Source organism: Salmo salar, chromosome 06 (assembly GCF_965601325.2).
Source record: "Salmo salar chromosome 06, fSalSal1, whole genome shotgun sequence".
Classification (NCBI taxonomy): Eukaryota; Metazoa; Chordata; class Actinopteri; order Salmoniformes; family Salmonidae; genus Salmo; species Salmo salar.
Window position 1 is genome coordinate 4,321,140 of NC_138296.1, and position 21,981 is coordinate 4,343,120.

The following is a 21,981-nucleotide window of genomic DNA, read 5'->3' on the forward strand; positions in this document are numbered from 1 at the left end:
TAGACAATAAGTACATTGACCGGATAGAGAAGTGGGGGCATGTAATACAATTACCATCTCTGAGTAGGATGTCATGCTAAAGATTGCATTGGCTGAGAACATAATTACATTTCCGCCTTCTAACATACTAATGTCAGGAGAGAGCAGGGGAGGATGGTAGCAAATTGACAGCCATGTGAAACATAATTATGCAATAAATGTATTATTTGTTGTATGAGCTAGGGGTTCTGCCACCATTATAATCCAAAACCGGAACAGATGTGTGCGTTATCAGGCGTAAGCAAGCAAGAAACTCGGGTTGGAAGATAATGGTGGCTGAAGGGCTAAGGGGAGTAATTGCATTAACATAGGGGATGTACCCATATGTGCATAAAAGCAGAGACGATGCTCAGGGAAGTTAGATGTTCCGCGGACCACCTCGGCTTTGCTGCTTTGTATTAAAGCCTATATTGAATTCACAAAGTTTTTGTAAGAGTGTTATATTTTTGAGGCAATATTCCACGACAAGAAAAGAGGGCGAGAGAGCATAGAGAGCAGAGAGAGAGGATAGAGAGAGAGCTGAGAGAGGAGAGGGGAGAGAGCAGAGAGAGAGAGAGCAGAGAGAGAGCAGAGAGAGAGCAGAGAGAGAGAGCAGAGAGAGCAGAGAGAGAGAGAGCAGAGAAAGCAGAGAGTAGAGAGAGAGTAGAGAGAGAGTAGAGAGAGAGTAGAGAGAGAGTAGAGAGAGAGTAGAGAGAGAGAGAGCAGAGAGAGAGCAGAGAGAGCAGAGAGAGCAGAGAGAGAGCAGAGAGAGAGCAGCGAGAGAAGAGAGCGAGAGAGAGAGAGCAGAGAGTGAGAGAGCAGAGAGCAAGCAGAGAGAGAGAGCAGAGAGAGCAGAGCAGAGAGAGAGCAGAGAGAGAGAGAGCAGAGAGAGCAGCGAGAGAGAGAGAGCAGAGAGAGAAAGAGGGAGAGAGAGAGCAGAGAAATAGAGCAGAGAGGAGAGAGAGTAGCGAGCAGAGAGAGGGCAGAGAGAGAAAGCCGAGAGAGAGCAGAGAGAGAGGGAGAGAGAGAGAGCAGAGAGAGCAGAAAGATAAAGAGGGAGCGAGAGAGCAGAGAGCAGAGAGGAGAGAGAGCAGAGAGAGCAGAGAGAGCAGAGAGAGCAGAGAGAGCAGAGAGAGAGAGAGAGCAGAGAGAGCGAGCTGAGAGAGGAGAGAGCAGAGAGAGAGAGCGGAGAGAGAGAGAGAGCAGAGAGCAGATAGAGAGAGCCGGTAGAGCAGAGAGAAATAGCAGAGAGAGCAGAGAGCAGAGAGAGAGCTGAGAGAGCGAGAGAGCAGAGAGAGAAGAGAGCGAGAGAGAGAGAGCAGAGAGTGAGAGAGCAGAGAGCAAGCAGAGAGAGAGAGCAGAGAGAGAGCAGAGCAGAGAGAGAGCAGAGAGAGAGAGAGCAGAGAGAGAGCAGAGAGAGAAAGAGGGAGAGAGAGAGCAGAGAGAGCAGAGAAATAGAGCACAGAGGAGAGAGAGTAGAGAGCAGAGAGAGGGCAGAGAGAGAAAGCCGAGAGAGAGCAGAGAGAGAGGGAGAGAGAGAGAGCAGAGAGAGCAGAGAGAGAGAGCAGATATCAGCTGATGTACGAAGGGCTATATAAAAATTAATTTGATTGATTTTGATTGATTGATAAAGAGGGAGCGAGAGAGCAGAGAGCAGAGAGAGCAGAGAAGAGAGAGAGCAGAGAGAGCAGAGGGAGAGCAGAGAGAGCAGAGAGAAAGAGAGCAGAGAGAGAGCAGAGAGAGAGAGCAGAGAGAGAGAGCACAGAGAGAGCAGAGAGGAGAGCAGAGAGAGAGCAGAGAGAGAGCAGAGAGAGCAGAGAGAGAGAGCAGAGAGAGAGAGAGAGAGAGAGAGAGAGAGAGAGAGAGCAGAGAGAGCGAGCTGAGAGAGGAGAGAGCAGAGAGAGAGAGCGGAGAGAGAGAGAGCAGAGAGCAGATAGAGAGAGCCGGGAGAGCAGAGAGAGATAGCAGAGAGAGAGAGCAGAGAGAGAGCTGAGAGAGCGAGAGAGCAGAGAGAGAGCAGAGAGCAGTGCTGAGAGAGTAGAGTGAGCAGAGAGCAGAGAGAGAGAAATCAGGCTGAGAAAGTGTGTCTAGAATCTCACTCTCTGATGATGACGTCACAACACTCTGTTGCTATAGTGACCCTGCATCACAACACTTTGTTGCTATAGTGACCCTGCATTACAACACTCTGTTGCCATAGTGACCCTGCATCGCAAATCTCTGTTGCCATAGTGACCCTGCATCACAACACTCTGTTGTACATATTTAATTGTTTTGTATTTCATTTCATATTTGTTTCCTGTAACCAGTCGCAGGTTAATGTCAACCTGACAGAGACAATGTAAAATCAATAACTAAATAGTTTTCACAATTAACATGCTGTTTCTTGTTTCAAGTATGTTTTATTATGAAAAGTACAATATATCCTTGTATACTTGTACAACTATGGAGCGTATGTCCATATATAATTATACAATTTGTTATTCAACATTAAAGACAACAAATGATCACATTGGTATTTTAACGGTGTTATTGTAAGAGGTCCTGGGTCAAGGTCCTCACAATTATAGGAAGACGCGCATGTGTGTGTGTGTGAGAGTGTGTCTAGTGTGTGTGTGTCCTGTGTGTCCAGCGTGTGTGTGTCCACTGTGTGTGTGTGTGATTGTCCAGTGTGTGTGTGTGTGTGTGTGTGTGTGTGTGTGTGTGTGTGTGTGTGTGTGTGTGTGTGTGTGTGTGTGTGTGTGTTTGTCCAGTGTGTGTGTGTGTGTGTGTGTGTGTGTTTGTCCAGTGTGTGTGTGTGTGTTTGTCCAGTGTGTGTGTGTGTGTTTGTCCAGTGTGTGTGTGTGTGTGTGTGTTTGTTTGTCCAGTGTGTGTGTGTTTGTTTGTCCAGTGTGTGTGTGTTTGTTTGTCCAGTGTGTGTGTGTGTTTGTTTGTCCTGTGTGTGTGTGTGTGTGTGTGTGTGTGTGTGTGTGTGTGTGTGTGTGTTTGTTTGTCCAGTGTGTGTGTGTTTGTGTGTGTGTGTCCGTGTGTGTCCAGTGTGTGTGTGTGTGTGTGTGTGTGTGTGTGTGTGTATCCAGTGTGTGTGTGTGTCCAGTGTGTGTATGAGTCCAGCGTGTGTATGAGTCCAGTGTGTGTGTCAAGTGTGTGTGTGTGTCTACTGTGTCTGTGTGTGTGTGTGTGTGTTTGTCCAGTGTGTGTGATTGTCCAGTGTGTGTGTGTGTGTCCAGTGTGTGATTGTCCAGTGTGTGTGTGTGTGTGTCCAGTGTGTGTATGTCCAGTGTGTGTGTGTGTGTGTCCAGTGTGTGTATGTCCAGTGTGTTTGTGTGTGTGTGTGTGTCCAGTGTGTGTGTGTGTGTGTGTGTGTCCAGTGTGTGTGTGTGTCCTGTGTGTGTGTGTGTGTGTGTGTGTGTGTGTGTGTGTGTGTGTGTGTGTGTGTGTGTGTGTGTGTCCAGTGTGTTTGTTTGTCCAGTGTGTTTGTTTGTCCAGTGTGTGTGTGTGTCTAGTGTGTGTGTGTGTCCAGTGTGTGTATGAGTCCAGTGTGTGTATGAGTCCAGTGTCTGTGTCCAGTGTGTGTGTGTGTGTGTGTGTGTGTGTCTAGTGTGTGTTGGTGCAGCATGTGGTTGTTAGTCCAGTGTGTGTGTGTCAGGTTACAATTTACAGGGACACTGAGGAGTCTTCATAAACCCTAAACCCTGGATAGAGAGGCTCAGTGAATGTGGTGGTGAATGTGTTCAGGTGGGTCAGTGTGTCAGAGGAGGCTCTATAGAAGGACAGAGTGCCGGCTGGCCAGTCCAGATACACTCCTACTCTGTGGGAGCTGGAGGAGGGGACGTCTATGGTAGTGTCATTATTATTGTGCCAGGCAATGTAACTGTTGTCAGAGCAGTCCAGACTCCAGGACTTGTCATTGTATCCAAGACAACAGTCATCACCCCCTTCTCTCCTGCTGATTCCTTTATATGTCACTCCTATATCAGCCCCTCCCCCACTCCACTCTACCTCCCAGTAACAGCGCCCAGTCAGACCCTCTCTACACAGCACCTGTCTCCAGACCTCAAATCTCTCTGGGTGATCAGGATACGGCTGCTCCTCTCTCATACATGTCACCTTTCTGTTCTCCTCAGACAGAGAGAGGAGTCTGTTTACTGTGTTTAGGTCCAGTGTGAGATCACAGACATCTGATGGATGAAACCAGACACAATATTAGAAATCATCATCATTCACATTAGAATGTTAACTCACTTTTCACAAAATAATTTCATGTAGATGTTTCTAGGTATCAAAAGGAGAAGTTAAGGTAACTTGAGACTTGTTGGATGATAATATGTTATACTGTATGGTAATATAAAACACACTTATTCCCATGAATTACACACACACACACACACACACACACACACGTGTTTGCATCATGAACAAACATTTCCTACGAAACACGAACACTCCACACACATATTGTCAAAGCAACTCTTTGTAAACTTTGGTGTCACTGATTTCTGCTTCTGTAGAACTACAGCTGATATTTAATATGACCAAGTAAGTAATGATGGTGGTCTTTGACATAACTTGAATTAAGACTTATTCTTAGTCATATTCCTCACAGCAGTCAACACTCACATTTTCTAAGTCCAGGTTTCATTGTGTTCTCTCCACCATGTTCCACACTGTAGCGGTAAGCAGAAGAACAGACAGTCATTGAGGGATACACCTGAACTCTCTCTCTCACACACACACACACACACACACACACACACACACACACACACACACACACACACACACACACACACACACACACACACACACACACACACACACACACACACACACACACACACACACACAGCATATAACTTTGTCCAAGTGTTGGTAAGAATGTTTGTCTTAACTAGCCTGATAAGTCAAACATGTCTGATATGAACATTGACATAAACCCTCTACATACTTGAGTTTCTCCAGTCTGCAGTGTGGATCCTCCAATCCAGCAGAGAGCAGTCTGACTCCTGAGTCTCCTGGGTGATTGTAGCTCAGGTCCAGCTCTCTCAGGTGTGAGGGGTTTGACCTCAGAGCTGAGACCAGAGAAGCACAGCCTTCCTCTGTTACTAGACAGCCTGACAGCCTGTAAAGAGTCAAATCATATTAAAACCACACTGCTATTCTTTGGTGGTGAAAATAGCGGCAGTATATTTTTTTAACATATTCAGATATATCACTGTCCCGAAGCCTTCCATATCTATACATAAATGCATGTATCATTATTAGAAATGACAAATTATCAAAGTACTGCTTGTAGAGAGAAAAATATGAAGTACAAATATTTGAGTAGACTGACCAGACCAGTTTAAAAGCAGTATATGTCAAAAGACTGACAGTGAGGTATCAGATTTAGATTGTATTGAGTATACAGTCCACACCATATCTATTTGGACAGTGAAGCTAACATTTTAAATGTGGCTCTATACTGCAGCATTTTGGATTTCAGATCAAATGTTTCATATGAGGTGACAGTATATAATGTCACCTTTTATTTGAGGGTATTTTAATACATATCTGTTTCACCATTTAGAAATTGAAAGCACTTTATGTATCTAGTCCCCCTATTTGAAGAAGTCATAAGTATTCTGACCAATTCACTTATAGTGTATTAAAGTAGTCAAAAGTTTAGTATTTGGTCCCAAATTCCTTGCCGACAAAGACTTCATCAAGCCTGTAACTGCTATGATTAAGAAAAATCATGAATGGATCATTAATAATAATGAGTGGAGAGTTACAGAGGCTACAACAAAACATGCTAACCTCTCACCATTACCAATAACAGAGGCTTACGACAAAACATGCTAACCTCTCACCATTACCAATAACAGAGGTTACAACAAAACATGCTAACCTCTCACCATTACCAATAACAGAGGTTACAACAAAACATGCTAACCTCTCACCATTACCAATAACAGAGGTTACAACAAAACATGCTAACCTCTCACCATTACCAATAACAGAGGCTACAACAAAACATGCTAACCTCTCACCATTACCAATAACAGAGACTACAACAAAACATGCTAACCTCTCACCATTACCAATAACAGAGGCTACAACAAAACATGCTAACCTCTCACCATCACCAATAACAGAGGCTACAACAAAACATGCTAACATCTCACCATTAACCTCAAATAAAAGGTGACATTCTGTACTGTCAGCTAATATAAAACATTTTATCTCAAATCTAAATTGCTGGAGTATAGAATCAACTTGAAAACTGTAAGCGTCACTGTCCAAACACATATGGTGTGGACTATGTGTGCCTGGTAAACACATGTGGATCTGGTGAACAGTTATCACTTGTTGACCAACTACAGGAATACTGACCTCAGAGTCTCCAGTTTACAGTGGGGATTCCCCAGTCCAGCAGAGAGACGCTTCACTCCTGAATCCTTCAGGTCATTGTTACTCAGATCCAGCTCTCTCAGGTGTGAGGGGTTTGACTCCAGAGCTGAGACCAGAGAAGCACAGCCTTCCTCTGTGACTCCACAGCCTGACAGCCTGCAAAGAGATCATCATGATTTCACAAACACAATGTTAATTTAAGACCAGTAGTGTAGAAGGACAATGGCAGATGCATTTTGTTTATTCTCCCAAACAACATATAGATTCATCTTCAATCTCCTAGAATTGTATGGTCATATTGTAATTCTAATGTGAATACCAACACACTGATTAAATATGTTATTCAATAATACATATTTTTCTCTAAACTGAATATTTCTTCCTGATGATTAGTTTTATATGTCATTTTATTTATTTATTTTATTTACTCACAGAGCAGCTCTGGAGGCTTTGACCACTGGCAGCAGCCTCAGAAGACCTTCCTCTGATCTGGAGTATTTCTTCAGGTCAAACACATCCAGCTCCTTTTCTGAAGTCAGCAACACAAAGACCAGAGCTGACCACTGTGCAGGTGACAGGTTGGGTTTTGAGAGACTTCCTGATCTCAGGTATCTTTGGATCTCATCCTCTAGAGAATGGTCATTCAGTTCATTCAGACAGTGGAACAGATTGATGCTCCTCTCTGGAGAGGGATTCTCCCTGATCTTCTCCTTGATGTACTTGACTGTTTCTTCATGTCTCTGTGAGCTGCTTCTTGTCTTTGTCAGTAGACCTCGTAAGTGCTTCTGATTGGACTCCATTGAGAGGCCCAGAAGGAAGCGGAGGAAAAGGTCCAGGTTTCCCGTCTCACTTTGTAAGGCTTTATCCACAGCACTCTTGTAGAAAGTAACTTCAGGCATGTCGTTTGTTTGCAGTTTGGCCATTAGATTCTCATTGTTGTTGTTGAATGAGAGGAACACATATACAGCAGCCAGAAACTCCTGAATGCTCAGATGAACGAAACAGTACACCTTGTCCTGGTACAGCCCACATTCCTCTTTAAAGAGCTGTGTGCACAATCCTGAGTACACTGAGGCTTCATTGACATCAATGCCAGCCTCTTTCAGGTCTTCGTCATAGAAAATCAGATTGCCCTTCACAAGCTGTTGAAAAGCCAGTTTTCCCAGTGACAGAATGCTCTCTTTATTCCAGTGTGGACCTGTCTCTTCTTTCCCAAGATACTTTTCATTCTTCTGTTTGGTATGAAACACCACAAGGTGTGTGTACATCTCAGTCAGAGTCTTGGGCATCTCTTCTCTCTTATGTTTCAACATGTGTTCAAGGACTGTTGCAGAAATCCAACAGAAGACTGGAATGTGGCACATGATGTGGAGGCTCCTTGATGTCTTTATGTGTGAGATGATTCTGCTGGCCAGGTCCTCATCACTGAATCTCTTCCTGAAGTACTCCTCCTTCTGTGGGTCATTGAACCCTCGTACCTCTGTCACCTGGTCAACACACCCTGGAGGGATCTTATTGCCTGCTGCAGGTCGGGTAGTTATCCAGAGGAGAGCAGAGGGAAGCAGATTTCCCTTCATGAGATTTGTCAGCAGAACATCCACTGAGGTTGACTCTGTGACGTCCCAACAGATCTTGTTCTTCTGGAAGTCGAGGGGCAGTCGGCACTCATCCAGACCATCAAAGATGAACAGAACTTTGTACTTGTCAAAGTTGGAGATTCTTGATTCTTTGGTTTCCAATGAGAAGTGATTAAGAAGTTCAATGAAAGTGTGTTTGTCCCCTTTCATCAAATTCAGCTCCCGGAAAGGGAATGAAAATACAAATTGGACATCCTGATTTGCTTTTCCTTCAGCCCAGTCCAGAATGAACTTCTGCACAGAGACTGTTTTTCCAATGCCAGCGACTCCCTTTGTCAGCACAGTTCTGATAAGTTTGTCTTGTCCAGTTAAGGGTTTGAAGATGTCGTTACATTTGACTGCAGTCTCTGGTCTTGCTTGTTTCCTGATTGTTGTCTCAATCTGTCTCAGCTCATGTTCATTATTGACCTCTCCTGTTCCACCCTCTGTGATGTAGAGCTCTGTGTAGATCTTATTGAGAAGTGTTGGGTTTCCTTGTTTAGCGATCCCCTCAAATACACATTGAAACTTCTTCTTTAGATTAGATTTGAGTTCACGCTGGCAAATCACAGCAAGCTCATCTGAATTAAGACATAACACAGAGGATATTAATATTACATCTGTTTTAATGTCTACAGTATTGTAAGACTGTTATAAAGTTTTCAATTATAATAATTTATTCTCTTAACTGACTGTATAAATGTGTAAATGTTTTCATAATGCATTACAGACTGGTGTGACTGATTATATTATTATTGGTATTATTGATGGTATTATTAATGTTCTCTCTCTCTCTCTCTCTCTCTAAATTAATCACCACAACACATCCCTGCTGCTACTTGATGAGGTCACTAGGTGTTGTGTTAAGGCTGCTACAATATCATTGAGTTACTCAGCTACTTTAGCTGTACTTTAGCTACAGCTTTTAAATGTTATAAAACAGCATTCAACATGAGGCAGACAGATCTTACATTTCTCCAGTGTGTCAGCAAGCTCCTTCTGGTTCATTTTCCTCAGGACGTGCAGTGTGATCTTCAGAGCCCCCTCTCTGGCACTGCTCTCCTGCTTCTCATCTTCAGCATCCACCACTTCCTTATCCTGCTTCTGACTCTCAAAGCCTTCTGGAAATTCTGGACTAAGAATCCTCTTGAACATCTTCAGCTCGTTCTTCACAAATGTCATAATATTCTGTTCAAGCAACTGAAAAAAAATCAAGTAAATAAGTTAAGCAAGAGAAGAAATGCTCTCTCATTAACACATTAATGAATAATTGACAGATCAACTTTACTTGAGGTAAACAAACACAAATGTACATAACAGGACCACATACACTGAATATGGAGGCCAGGTCTGTTTGATGACTCTGGGAAGACTGACCACTGAGAATCTCTGACTCTGATCTCTCCTGTTGGTTTCTGTGGACAAAACATGAGATTACATCTCCTCGTCCAGGGAGTACACACAGACACACACACACACACACACACACACACACACACACACACACACACACACACACACACACACACACACACACACACACACACACACACACACACACACACACACACACACACACAGGGAGGGAATGTTGTGTTTGGTTAATATTGTTTTAGGACTATGAAAATGGACAAAGGGATTAGCCTATGGATTATGAAAACAACAAAAATAAATGGGAAAATGGGAGAGGAGAAATGACTAGAGACAGTGTTGTTTAACTCACTGACCATGACCCATGAGTTCTTCTTACCTTTGTTCAGTAGAAAAGTCTCCCTCTCTAAAACATATAGGACGGTCCATAGACTGGTCACTCTTCATGGACACACAGCTGGGTACAGGGGAGGCTGGTCTCTCCTGCTTGATTGGGCTTCAACACAACAGAGACAAACATTACATCTCCCACCTACTCTGAGCTCAGATGGGGAAACGTTAGAAGAGTTTCATTCCAAAACGCTATATATCCATTTTCATAAATGTTGGTAAATTAGCTTTTATTGTTTAAAGAAATTATGAAAGAGATTGGTGTGTTTTTTCACTATCTAATCATGGCATGGGGTTGTTCAATGACAGACATGTATTTGTTTAAAATCTATCACTTGATGGTTTCATTTCAGAGAGACGAATAATCATGTTTTTTTGCTAAATGCTATATATCTGCCTCACTCTCAGAGAAATCAGTAGTACTGCTAGGTTTTACACAGTAATAATATATATCTGCCTCACTCTCAGAGAAATCAGTAGTACTGCTAGGTTTTACACAGTAATAATATATATCTGTCTCAATCTCAGAGAAATCAGTAGTACTGCTAGGTTTTATACAGTCAAATATAACATAGATATACATTTTTAATAACGATATGTACAAATGATACATAGGTGACATCAATATATATATATAAAAACAAATATTCAAGAAATGTATATGTGATCTGTTTGTAAAACATTTACATTTGACACTTTTGTCATTTAGCAGATGTTCTTATCCAGGGCCTGGTTTCCCAAAAGCATCTGAAGGCTAAATGAATCGTTAGAACCTTCATAGGAACATCGTTAAATCTCAGAGCTTGAAAGAGAGCGACCCGTCTCTACCTATTTTACTGGTTTGTGACTCACTGAATCCACCCCCAGCCAGAGGGGAATAAAGTAGCCCAGGAGTTAACACACTCAGGTCAGGGGAGAGTTGGAGAGGCAGGTTTATGGTTCCCCCTAGACTCCCAGGAGTTAACACACTCAGGTCAGGGAGAGTTGGAGAGGCAGGTTTATGGTTCCCCCTAGACTCTCAGGAGTTAACACACTCAGGTCAGGGAGAGTTGGAGAGGCAGGTTTATGGTTCCCCCTAGACTCTCAGGAGTTAACACACTCAGGTCAGGGAGAGATGGAGAGGCAGGTTTATGGTTCCCCCTAGACTCTCAGGAGTTAACACACTCAGGTCAGGGAGAGATGGAGAGGCAGGTTTATGGTTCCCCTAGACTCTCAGGAGTTAACACACTCAGGTCAGGGAGAGTTGGAGAGGCAGGTTTATGGTTCCCCCCCTAGACTCTCAGGAGTTAACACACTCAGGTCAGGGAGAGATGGAGAGGCAGGTTTATGGTTCCCCTAGACTCTCAGGAGTTAACACACTCAGGTCAGGGAGAGTTGGAGAGGCAGGTTTATGGTTCCCCTAGACTCTCAGGCTCTGGTTGTGGGGGATGTTCAGCTTGGGGTTGTGAGGTGCTGATAACAGTCACCCGCATGGAATTCGTAAAAGAGCTGTTTCCCAAAACCATCAATAACGTTGCACTTGGAAAATGCTCGTAATCAACCTCCTGTCTCAGACCACTAGAAGAGCTGAGTAATCTACCTCCTGTCTCAGACCACTAGAACAGCTGAGTAATCTACCTCCTCCCTCAGACCACTAGAACAGCTGAGTAATGTACCTCCTGTCTCAGACCACTAGAACAGCTGAGTAATCTACCTCCTGTCTCAGACCACTAGAACAGCTGAGTAATCTACCTCCTGTCTCAGACCACTAGAACAGCTGAGTAATCTACCTCCTCTCTCAGACCACTAGAACAGCTGAGTAATCTACCTCCTGTCTCAGACCACTAGAACAGCTGAGTAATCTACCTCCTGTCTCAGACCACTAGAACAGCTGAGTAATCTACCTCCTGTCTCAGACCACTAGAACAGCTGAGTAATCTACCTCCTGTCTCAGACCACTAGAACAGCTGAGTAATCTACCTCCTGTCTCAGACCACTAGAACAGCTGAGTAATCTACCTCCTCCCTCAGAACACTAGAACAGCTGAGTAATCTACCTCCTGTCTCAGACCACTAGAACAGCTGAGTAATGTACCTCCTCCCTCAGACCACTAGAACAGCTGAGTAATCTACCTCCTGTCTCAGACCACTAGAACAGCTGAGTAATCTACCTCCTCCCTCAGACCACTAGAACAGCTGAGTAATGTACCTCCTGTCTCAGACAACTAGAACAGCTGAGTGAGTCGTTAGATGCTTTTTTACCCTCCTGCGTGACTTTATACACAGAAGATCTAAACATAGAATTACATGGTTTATCCATCTCTCTCTGACCACCGATAAATTCACCTCAAAGTTGACTACAAATACGAAGTTGTCAATGTCTTTGCAATCGATACAAACAAGCGACATATAAAATGATGCTTAAAATGAAAACCCGAGATGACTGCATTAAACAGCAGCTATAAGCCTCTTTCAAACATATTGAAATACATTTCATGTTCAATCAATGGAGTTCTGTTTTGCTACATGTAGGCGACCGTCTAATTTGGCTCAACCAACGTGAATAAAGGTGCAACCAAACAAAATCTATTGTTGAAAAGAAAAAGTTTAGAAAGATTAATGTTTCAGCTTTCAATGGCCTTCCTCAGAATAATCACACAAAGGGAATGGACAAGTTCATGTAGGGCATGGGGAAGACAATAAGGGAGAAACTCTCTTCAGCTGGTGGTGCTAATGAGAGAGGTTGTGGTGGATTATACAGGTTGGTCCTCAGGGTGAGGGCTACTGTGGTCAATGTCTCCACCTAGTGGTCAAATACAGTAATGGAACCTGAACAACTATTTGGGAGACAGGGGAAGCATAACTCAACTGCAGTAGATATAATTATTGTAGAACATTGCTATATAACACATGTCCAATATATTAAGTATTGGAAAATAAACAACAAGTTGGGAGGGGTGGATATTTCAAGTGCAGTAGATATAACTGATTTAAAACCATTACTATATAATAAACAGGTCTAAGACAACTGGTTTGGACAATAGTGAGCTAGTAACCTTTTCCGTCAATGAACAAGAAGTGCATGTGGCTCCAATAGCCAAAGTATGACCTTTAACAAAAACATACTATAATCCTTCTGTAGGTTAAGACCTCTGGGGACTGAAGTATCTATAACATACTATAGTCCTTCTGTAGGTTAAGACCTCTGGGACTAAACATACTATAGTCCTTCTGTAGGTTAAGACCTCTGGGGACTGAAGTATCTATAACATACTATAGTCCTTCTGTAGGTTAAGACCTCTGGGACTAAACATACTATAGTCCTTCTGTAGGTTAAGTCCTCTGGGGACTAAAGTATCTACAACATACTATAGTCCTTCTGTAGGTTAAGACCTCTGGAGACTAAACATACTATAGTCCTTCTATAGGTTAAGACCTCTGGAGACTAAAGTATCTACAACATGCTATAGTCCTTCTGTAGGCTAAGACCTATGTGGACTAAACATACTATAGTCCTTCTGTAAGTTAAGACCTCTGGGACTAAAGTATCTACAACATACTATAGTCCTTCTGTAGGTTAAGACCTCTGGGACTAAAGTATCTACAACATACTATAGTCCTTCTGTAGGTTAAGACCTCTGGAGACTAAAGTATCTACAACATGCTATAGTCCTTCTGTAGGTTAAGACCTATGTGGACTAAACATACTATAGTCCTTCTGTAGGTTAAGACCTCTGGGACTAAACATACTATAGTCCTTCTGTAGGTTAAGACCTCTGGAGACTAAACATACTATAGTCCTTCTGTAGGTTAAGACCTTTGGAGACTAAAGTATCTACAACATGCTATAGTCCTTCTGTAGGTTAAGACCTATGTGGACTAAACATACTATAGTCCTTCTATAGGTTAAGACCTCTGGGGACTGAAGTATCTACAACATGCTATAGTCCTTCTGTAGGTTAAGACCTATGTGGACTAAACATACTATAGTCCTTCTATAGGTTAAGACCTCTGGGGACTGAAGTATCTACAACATACTATAGTCCTTCTGTAGGTTAAGACCTCTGTGACTAAACATACTATAGTCCATCTGTAGGTTAAGACCTATGTGGACTAAACATACTATAGTCCTTCTATAGGTTAAGACCTCTGGGGACTGAAGTATCTACAACATACTATAGTCCTTCTGTAGGTTAAGACCTCTGTGACTAAACATACTATAGTCCATCTGTAGGTTAAGACCTATGTGGACTAAACATACTATAGTCCTTCTATAGGTTAAGACCTCTGGGGACTGAAGTATCTACAACATACTATAGTCCTTCTGTAGGTTTCTGTGGACAACACATGAGATTACATCTCCTCGTGCAGGGAGTGCACACACACACACAAGCACACAGGGAGGGAACGTTGTGTTTGTTTAATATTGTTTTAGGACTATGAAATGGACAAAATGATTAGCCTATGGGTTATGAAAACAACAAAAAGAAATGGGAAAATGGGAGAGGAGAAATGACTAGAGACAGTGTTGTTTAACTCACTGACCATGACCCATGAGTTCTTCTTACCTTTGTTCAGTAGAAAAGTCTCCCTCTCTAAACTTTATAGGTTCACCCATAGACCAGTCACTCTTCATGGACACACAGCTGGGTACAGGGGAGGCTGGTCTCTCCTGCTTGATTGGGCTTCAACACAACAGAGACAAACATTACATCTCTCATCTACTCTGAGCTCAGATGGTGAAACATCAGAAGAGTTTCATTCCAAAACGCTATATATCACTTTTCAGAAATTAGCTTTTACTGTTTAAAGAAATTATGTATTAATTATTACATCTCTCACAGACAAGGATTTGTTTAAAATCTATCACTTGATGGTTTCATTTCAGAGAGACAAAAATCATGTTTTTTATGCAAAATGCTATATATCTGCCTCACTCTCAAATGTGACCGACCGGCTCATTTTGGTAATTAACTAAATAACTACATATATAGTGACTTTGTTTTATGTCAGTTTAGTTGTTTGTTATGCTATAAATGGTTATTTTATGGTTGTAAGTGATAAAATTAACTAGTAATTCTGAGTAATTACTACTTTAGTAAGGAATAACACATTTTTCAGTATTACTGCAGTTGCTAAATAATTCCAATAGATGGAAACATAAGACCACAATGATATTTCAGAAGATTAGTTTAGTTCTCCCTGGATACACCACCACACCCCACGCTTCTTTCTGTCCCTTTCCACACTGCTAATGCAAGAGGAAGGACTGAAAAAGCATTTAACAGATTACTGTGAAGTAATATAACGATGATTCATGTTTATTATTACCTGTTTTTATGCTCATGTTTTATACTTCATTAATATAACGATTATCATTAAGCCTGAACATTAATTCAGTCACCTCTGGTCGAGAAAAACGTATTTTCCCAGTACATTCATTCTCTAATTCATCAACCAGCATCCACCTGCTCTGCCTTCTCGCGCAAGCCTGGGGCATGTTGAGGTAAATTTAATTTAAAGGTAAAATGTTGAGGTAAATTTACTAACCGGGAGGATTGAATTATGTCATTTATTGGCGGGCTGAAAGACGCTGTCATCTTTTCTGTTCCGAGGTTGTTTACTCGCAATATCAGATATTAAGATGATTTTTTATAATGTATGTATACTAAGGTTGAGGTTCTGAGTAGTGATCATTTACCCGGGGTTCAATACCTGCTATAGTCACTATTTTGTTGCTCTCCCAAAAGCAACACAGGCCTAATAAGAGATATATAGCTAACTAAAGTAATGAGTGACCATTTTAGAAAATCATGGGACATATAGTCTGTGGTTGCATGCTATTTTATGTCAATCATATTGCTGCATGTAACGTTAGCAAATAACTGACATTTCGTGGTCTTATGCTGCCATCTATTGAAAATATTTAGCAATTAAAAGTAATTAATTTACTTACAGACATTGGTGAGGCAGCTGAGAATAAAAAAAAATGGAATGTGTCCAGCCTACTTGAGACGCCCCGAAAATAATATTCAAAAGATTGGTCCTTGGGCAGAGGGGTTAAACATTAAAGTTACCGTCCATCTAGTGAAGAGAGGAGAACCGGACAGAGGTAGCCAGCATCCGTCAACGAGAGAAGGAGGATAGGATAACTAGGATGCTGCTGGTAGAGTAGCTAGCTAGCTAGCTTACCTAGCTGTATCGACTAGCTAGGATAACTAGGATGCTGCTGGTTGAGTAGCTAGCTAGCTTACCTAGCTGTACCGACTAGCTAGGATAACTAGGATGCTGCTGGTAGAGTAGCTGGCTAGCTTACCTAGCTGTACCGACTAGCTAGGATAACTAGGATGCTGCTGGTAGAGTAGCTAGCTAGCTTACCTAGCTGTACCGACTAGCTAGGATAACTAGGATGCTGCTGGTAGAGTAGCTAGCTAGCTTACCTAGCTGTACCGACTAGCTTGGATAACTAGCAGGTCGTTCATCTGTCTCAATGATGATGACGAATCAGGTGAACCACAAAATGAAACAAGGATAGAGAGTGAAAAGGATCTGGCTACACTCATACTGTCCCTGACTGTAAAGCAAAAAGCTAATTGAACAATAAACTTCGGCGTTTCAACACTGTAACAAACTCAGTCGTTAGATCACCTCAGCCCTGCGCGTAACCGGACAATATGTTTGGCGCCACACCGGACACGGACGCGGACAGTTCTGTACGTGGACGCGGACAGTTCTGTACGGGGACGCGGGAAGTTCCAGAACGCGGACATGAGCAGTACAACACAATCAACTAAACCCAGTCTTTACAGTGGGTTACATTAGTAATATTCATTTTTTTTATTATTATTATGTTAAACAAACATTCAACTTTTTTTGTAACAATATTTTGAGATCTAGGCCCATGTCCACAAAGCGTCTCAGAGTAGAGAATTGGTCATATAAGTGCTGAGAATAAAGACATTTTACACTTATGGGCATAAATTAAAGCTATGCATGAATTCTCTAGTCCCACCTAGTCGGTAGATATTTAGGACACCTCATGAGCTGTCCTAAGTAGTTAAGAGTTAACAGCAGGTGTCTTGATAATACTATAGAATAATGCAGTGAGTCAGTGGTTCCTGCTCCACATGTAAATGCTTTGTAGTAGTTAAAAATAATGTTTTGATATTTGATATGATAAACCCATAAATAATATATGTCTTGTGCTTTTGGCAATGATTTATGTATAATACTTATGTATAACAAGTGATACCATGTATGTCTGCAAAGTATTTTGTCTTCATTTTGGCAGATTCATTTAAGCTAATTTCTCAAGATTAACTCAGGTTTTCGCCCAGCGGCTAAGGAGTTGGAGCTGTGGCAGGAGTTGGACCTGTGGTCGAAAGGTGGCTGGTTTATATCCCGGGCCGGGCGCTGGAAAAAACGGGAGGAATTGATCTGACCACTGGAGGGCTGCTGGGTTCACATCCTCAAAACATTAACCTTTCGTTGATCAGAACTCTAGAGGTTCTTCTTCACTGAACCCAAAAATATATATATAACTTTTAGTGGTTCCATATATTAAGGAAGTGATAGAAGCCTTTTCTAAGAGTGTAAAATTAACACGTTTATCTTTTGATTATTTAATTATCTACATCATGTTATTTCTAGATATCCCTTTGGAGCGCAACATCACGTTGTTAAAAAACAATCCTAAATTGGGCATGGCTACAAATTAGGCAAATTGAAGGCATCTAGGGCGTAATATGTGTTAGATGAAAATGAACATTGTATGCAACGTTGTAGGCAACATTATTGGCAAGGGACTTGATGCCTACTATGCCAAAGCTATTCAGAGTTGTTAAACAGGTGTGAAGAGTGTGTTGATATAATGGTAAAATTGTCAAAATTCTTATTGTAACAACGATCAGAATTCGTTAAAAAACTATGCATTCCATTATATTAGGCAATAATTAAGAGTAGACAAAGTGGTTGTGTTATGTGAAAATTCTATCAAATGTCTTACATTGCAACGAGTACAGTCAGGGTGCCGTGGAACCCCTGCAGTACCTCCACAGACCCCGGATTGAGAACCCCTGATTTAGCAGATGCTCTTATCCAGAGAGATTTACAGTAACTGCATTCATCTTAAGATTGCTATTTATTTTGGAAATAAACATAATAAATTCTTCATAAAATTGTCATCTTACCTCTTAGCTTTGGTGTCATGTCCCTCAGAGAGACTCATTTTAGAGGCAGGGCCCCCCTCCTCTCTCTCCTCAGAGAGACTCATTTTACAGCACTGACCCCTAAACAGAGATCCAGCATGTTAGTTGTGGTTAACACAGTGACAACTAAACAGAGATCCAGCATGTTGGTTGTGGTTAACACAGTAACAACTAATTATTGAAGGTCAATTGTTATCATTTATTCATTATCTCTTTGAGAAATAAAACATTTACTAAGAGACATAGAAACAGTCAGGTGATTTAATGCATCACATGAACATGTATTTGTGACATTTCATCTCCATGGTAACTGTCAGTAATAATCAGTCACTGTTTGTTAAGGTAGTTATAGACAGTACAGCAACAATAATAATAATAATAATAATAATAATAATAATAATGATGATAATAATAATCATAAGTCACTGTTTGTTAAGGTAGTTATAGACAGTACGGCAACACAAGGCCATGTCTCACACTTATTTGTATTCACTAACAGTAGACTATTTATTGTCTTTCAATCTGTTATTTTCTAAACGTATCTGAGAATATAGACAGAAGGGATAAAACGGACATGATTGATCTGAGGGGGAAATCATTCATCCATTTAGAAAGTTTATTTGCATCAAGTAAGAGATGTTAAATCATGTAAAGTAGGCTAGGTTATAATGTATAATAGCAGTTTGTTAGTGATATGCAGATCAAGGTCAATACCTCGGCTATAGTCTACATATCATAGATGACCAGTCTAAACCTGTTCAGATCAGTTCACATAATGTTAAAGTCCTACCAGTAGCAGGACAGAGAATGTACTGTATATAACCTACATATCATAGATGACCAGTCTAAACCTGTTCAGATCAGTTCACATAATGTTATGGGCCTACCAGTAGCAAGACAGAGCATCTACACTATATATACAAAAGTATGTGTACACCCCTTCAAATTAGAGGATTCGGCTATTTCAGCCACACCCGTTGCTGACAGGTGTATAAAAATCGAGCAGACAGCCATGCAATCTCCATAGACAAACATTGGCAGTAGAATGGCCCGTACTGAAGAGCTCATAGACTTTCAACGTGGCACCTACATAGGATGCCACCTTTCCAACAAGTCAGTTTGTCAAATTCCTGCCCTGCTATAGCTGCCCAGGTCAACTGTAAGTGCTGTTATTGTAAAGTGGAAATGTCTAGGAGCAACAACGGCTCAACCGTGAAGTGGTAGGCCACAGAAGCTCACAGAATGGGCCGGCTGATTGGGGAAGCGTTGTCCTCAGTTGCAACATTCACTACCGAGTTCCAAACTGCAACGTCAGCAAAATAACTGTTCATCTGGAGCTTCATGAAATGAGTTTCCATGACCGAGCAGCCGCACACAAGATCACCATGCGCAATGCCAAGCATCAACTTGAGTGGTGTAAAGCTCGTCACCATTGGACACTGGAGCAATGGAAACATGATCTTTGGAGTTATGAATCACACTTCACCATCTGGCAGTCCGACGGACTGGTGGAGGAGGAATTATGGTCTGGGGCTGTTTTTCATGGTTCGGGCTAGGCCCCCTAGTTCTAGGGAAGATACATCTTAACGCTACAGCATGAAATGACATTCTAGACGATTATTTGCTTCCAACTTTGTGGCAACAGTTTGGGGAAGGCCCTTTCCTGTTTCAGCATGACAATGTCCCCGTGCACAAAGCGAGGTCCATACAGAAATGGCTTGTCGAGATCAGTGTGGAAGAACTTGACTGGCCTGCACAGAGCCCTGACCTCAACCCCATTGAACACCTTTGGGATGAATTGGAACGTCGACTGCAAGCCAGGCCTAATCACCCAACATCAGTGCCCGACCTCACTAATGCTCTTGTGGCTGAATGGAAGCAAGTCCCTGCAGCAATGTTCCAACATCTAGTGGAAAGCCTTCCCAGAAGAGTGGAGGCTGTTATAGCACCAAAGGGGGGGACCAACTCCATATGAATGGTCATGATTTTGGAATGAGATGTTCGACTAGCAGGTGTCCATATACTTTTGGTCATGTAGTGTATATAGCCTAATCTAAATCAAATCAAATGTTATTGGTCTCAATGTCTGAGCGGCATAGACTAAGATACAGTAGAATAGTATAGAATACAGTATATACATATGAGATGAGTAATACATAGACTAAGATACAGTAGAATAGTGTAGAATACAGTATAAACATATGAGATGAGTAATTCATAGACTAAGATACAGTAGAATAGGATAGAATACAGTATATACATATGAGATGAGTAATGCCAGATATTTATAGCCGAGGCCAGATACTTTTCACAACATTTCCAACAGAGACCATCAGGTTGGTCGGCATGATTAGTGATCATACTGTAGCTCAAACCTACTGTGACTGTTGAATGTCTGACGACGACCTAACTTTATAATAGTTTGTAGACTACCTACCAGAATCTGCCCGTCTTTCCTTCAAATCAACACATTTATCTGTCTTCTAATGCAGTGGTGTAAAGTACTTAAGTAAAATATTTTAATGTACTACATAAGTCGTTTTTGGGTTATCTGTCCTTTACTATCTATATTTTTAACAACTTTTACTTTTAATTCATTACGTTCATGTAGAAAATGATGTACTTTTTACTCCATACATTTTCCCTGACACCCAAAAGCACTCGTCACATTTTGAATGCTTAGCAGGACAGAAAATTGTACTATTTGCACACTTGTCAAGAGAACAACCCTGGTCGTCCCTACTGCCTCTTATCTGGCAGACTCACTAAACACAAATGCTTTTGTTTTTAAATTATGTCTGAGTGTTGGAGTTTGACCCTGGCTATCTGTAAATTAAAATAACAAGAAAATTGTGCTGTCTGGTTTGCTTAATAAAAGGAAATTATTACTACTTTACTTTTACTTTTGATACTTATTTATATTTAAAACCAAATACTTTTAGACTTTTACTGAAGAAGTATTTTACTGGGTGACTTTCACTTTTAATTGAGTCATTTTCTATTAAGGTATCTTTACTTTTACTCCAGTATGAGAATTGAGTACTTTTTCCACCACTGTTCTAATGTTCTAGAGACATATGAGCCACAGTTTCAACAGACATTTTGTAACTGCGTAGGCTACAAAGTTACTTTCAATTTCATATAAGGAAATAAAGTAACGGTCACTGGGTGAATTCGTTTTGCATTGCCCGGCTCCCCGGGTGTGCAGAGTTTACGCATTTTAGACCATTCCATTGGTCCTTAAAATAAATGTCCACTCACCTGTAGCACCGGGCCATGCAAAACGAACTTCCCACTGTCGCAGGGCACTGAGACACAGAGTTCTAAACCCAGACGCGTTTCTTCAAGACATCTCTCTTACATTATTTTTGATAAACATATAATTTACTCGAAACCAAGTTTAGCTGTGTTTTTTTTACTCCAAAATGTGAATTACTGTAGGACTTTAATAATTGTTAACAGGCCTACAAACCCAAAAGGTTTTAATTTGAGAATGTTAATTTGTATGCTTCAAATTTTAAACTGTCTTAAAATATTTGATGATTAGTTGAATCAGGTGTGTAAGTGCTGGTAAGAACAAAAGGATGAGAAACCCTGAGATAAACATAAAACCATATAATGTAAAAGCTCCTCCACCATCTTTACCAGACGTTTTACTGATAACATGTAGACCTACTGATTAGTTTCCACTTTGAAAACTGCTGTCTGTCAGCAACTCAGCTCAAGTAGCAGTTCTACTAACTAGTAATATCTCATTCCTGGTATTCATTATCTTACTCTGTCCATTAGAATAGATTATTGTTCAGAAATACTTACTTTATTTTTCAATAATCTCCATGTAGTGTTTTCTGCTCTTTCGTCTCAAAATGGATCCTGAACAAAAGAACAACTTTACTTTCAGTTTCAATCAGCCGTCTCCCCACCCTGATAATAAGGTGTTTTATTGGTATCTTCCACTAGATGGCAGTAAACACCTGCTGTAACTAGACTTTACAACAATGTGTTCTGTTT

The 21,981-nt window shown here is 41.3% G+C and overlaps 1 protein-coding gene across 1 annotated transcript; it reads right to left on the bottom strand.

Annotated features, from left to right (window-relative positions):
* Positions 1–2,395: 2,395 nt before the first annotated feature.
* Positions 2,396–21,875, bottom strand: LOC145879791 (NLR family CARD domain-containing protein 3-like). The gene is made up of 11 exons (XM_082976249.1): positions 21,787–21,875; positions 17,953–18,051; positions 14,332–14,448; positions 9,775–9,891; positions 9,355–9,439; positions 8,996–9,224; positions 6,841–8,605; positions 6,391–6,564; positions 4,964–5,137; positions 4,636–4,682; positions 2,396–4,196 (listed from the first exon to the last, which is right to left on the bottom strand). The coding sequence occupies exons 2-11, from the start codon at positions 18,033–18,035 to the stop codon at positions 3,673–3,675; spliced, it is 3,315 nt and encodes a 1,104-aa protein (XP_082832375.1). The 5' UTR covers positions 18,036–18,051; positions 21,787–21,875; the 3' UTR covers positions 2,396–3,672.
* Positions 21,876–21,981: the final 106 nt, after the last annotated feature.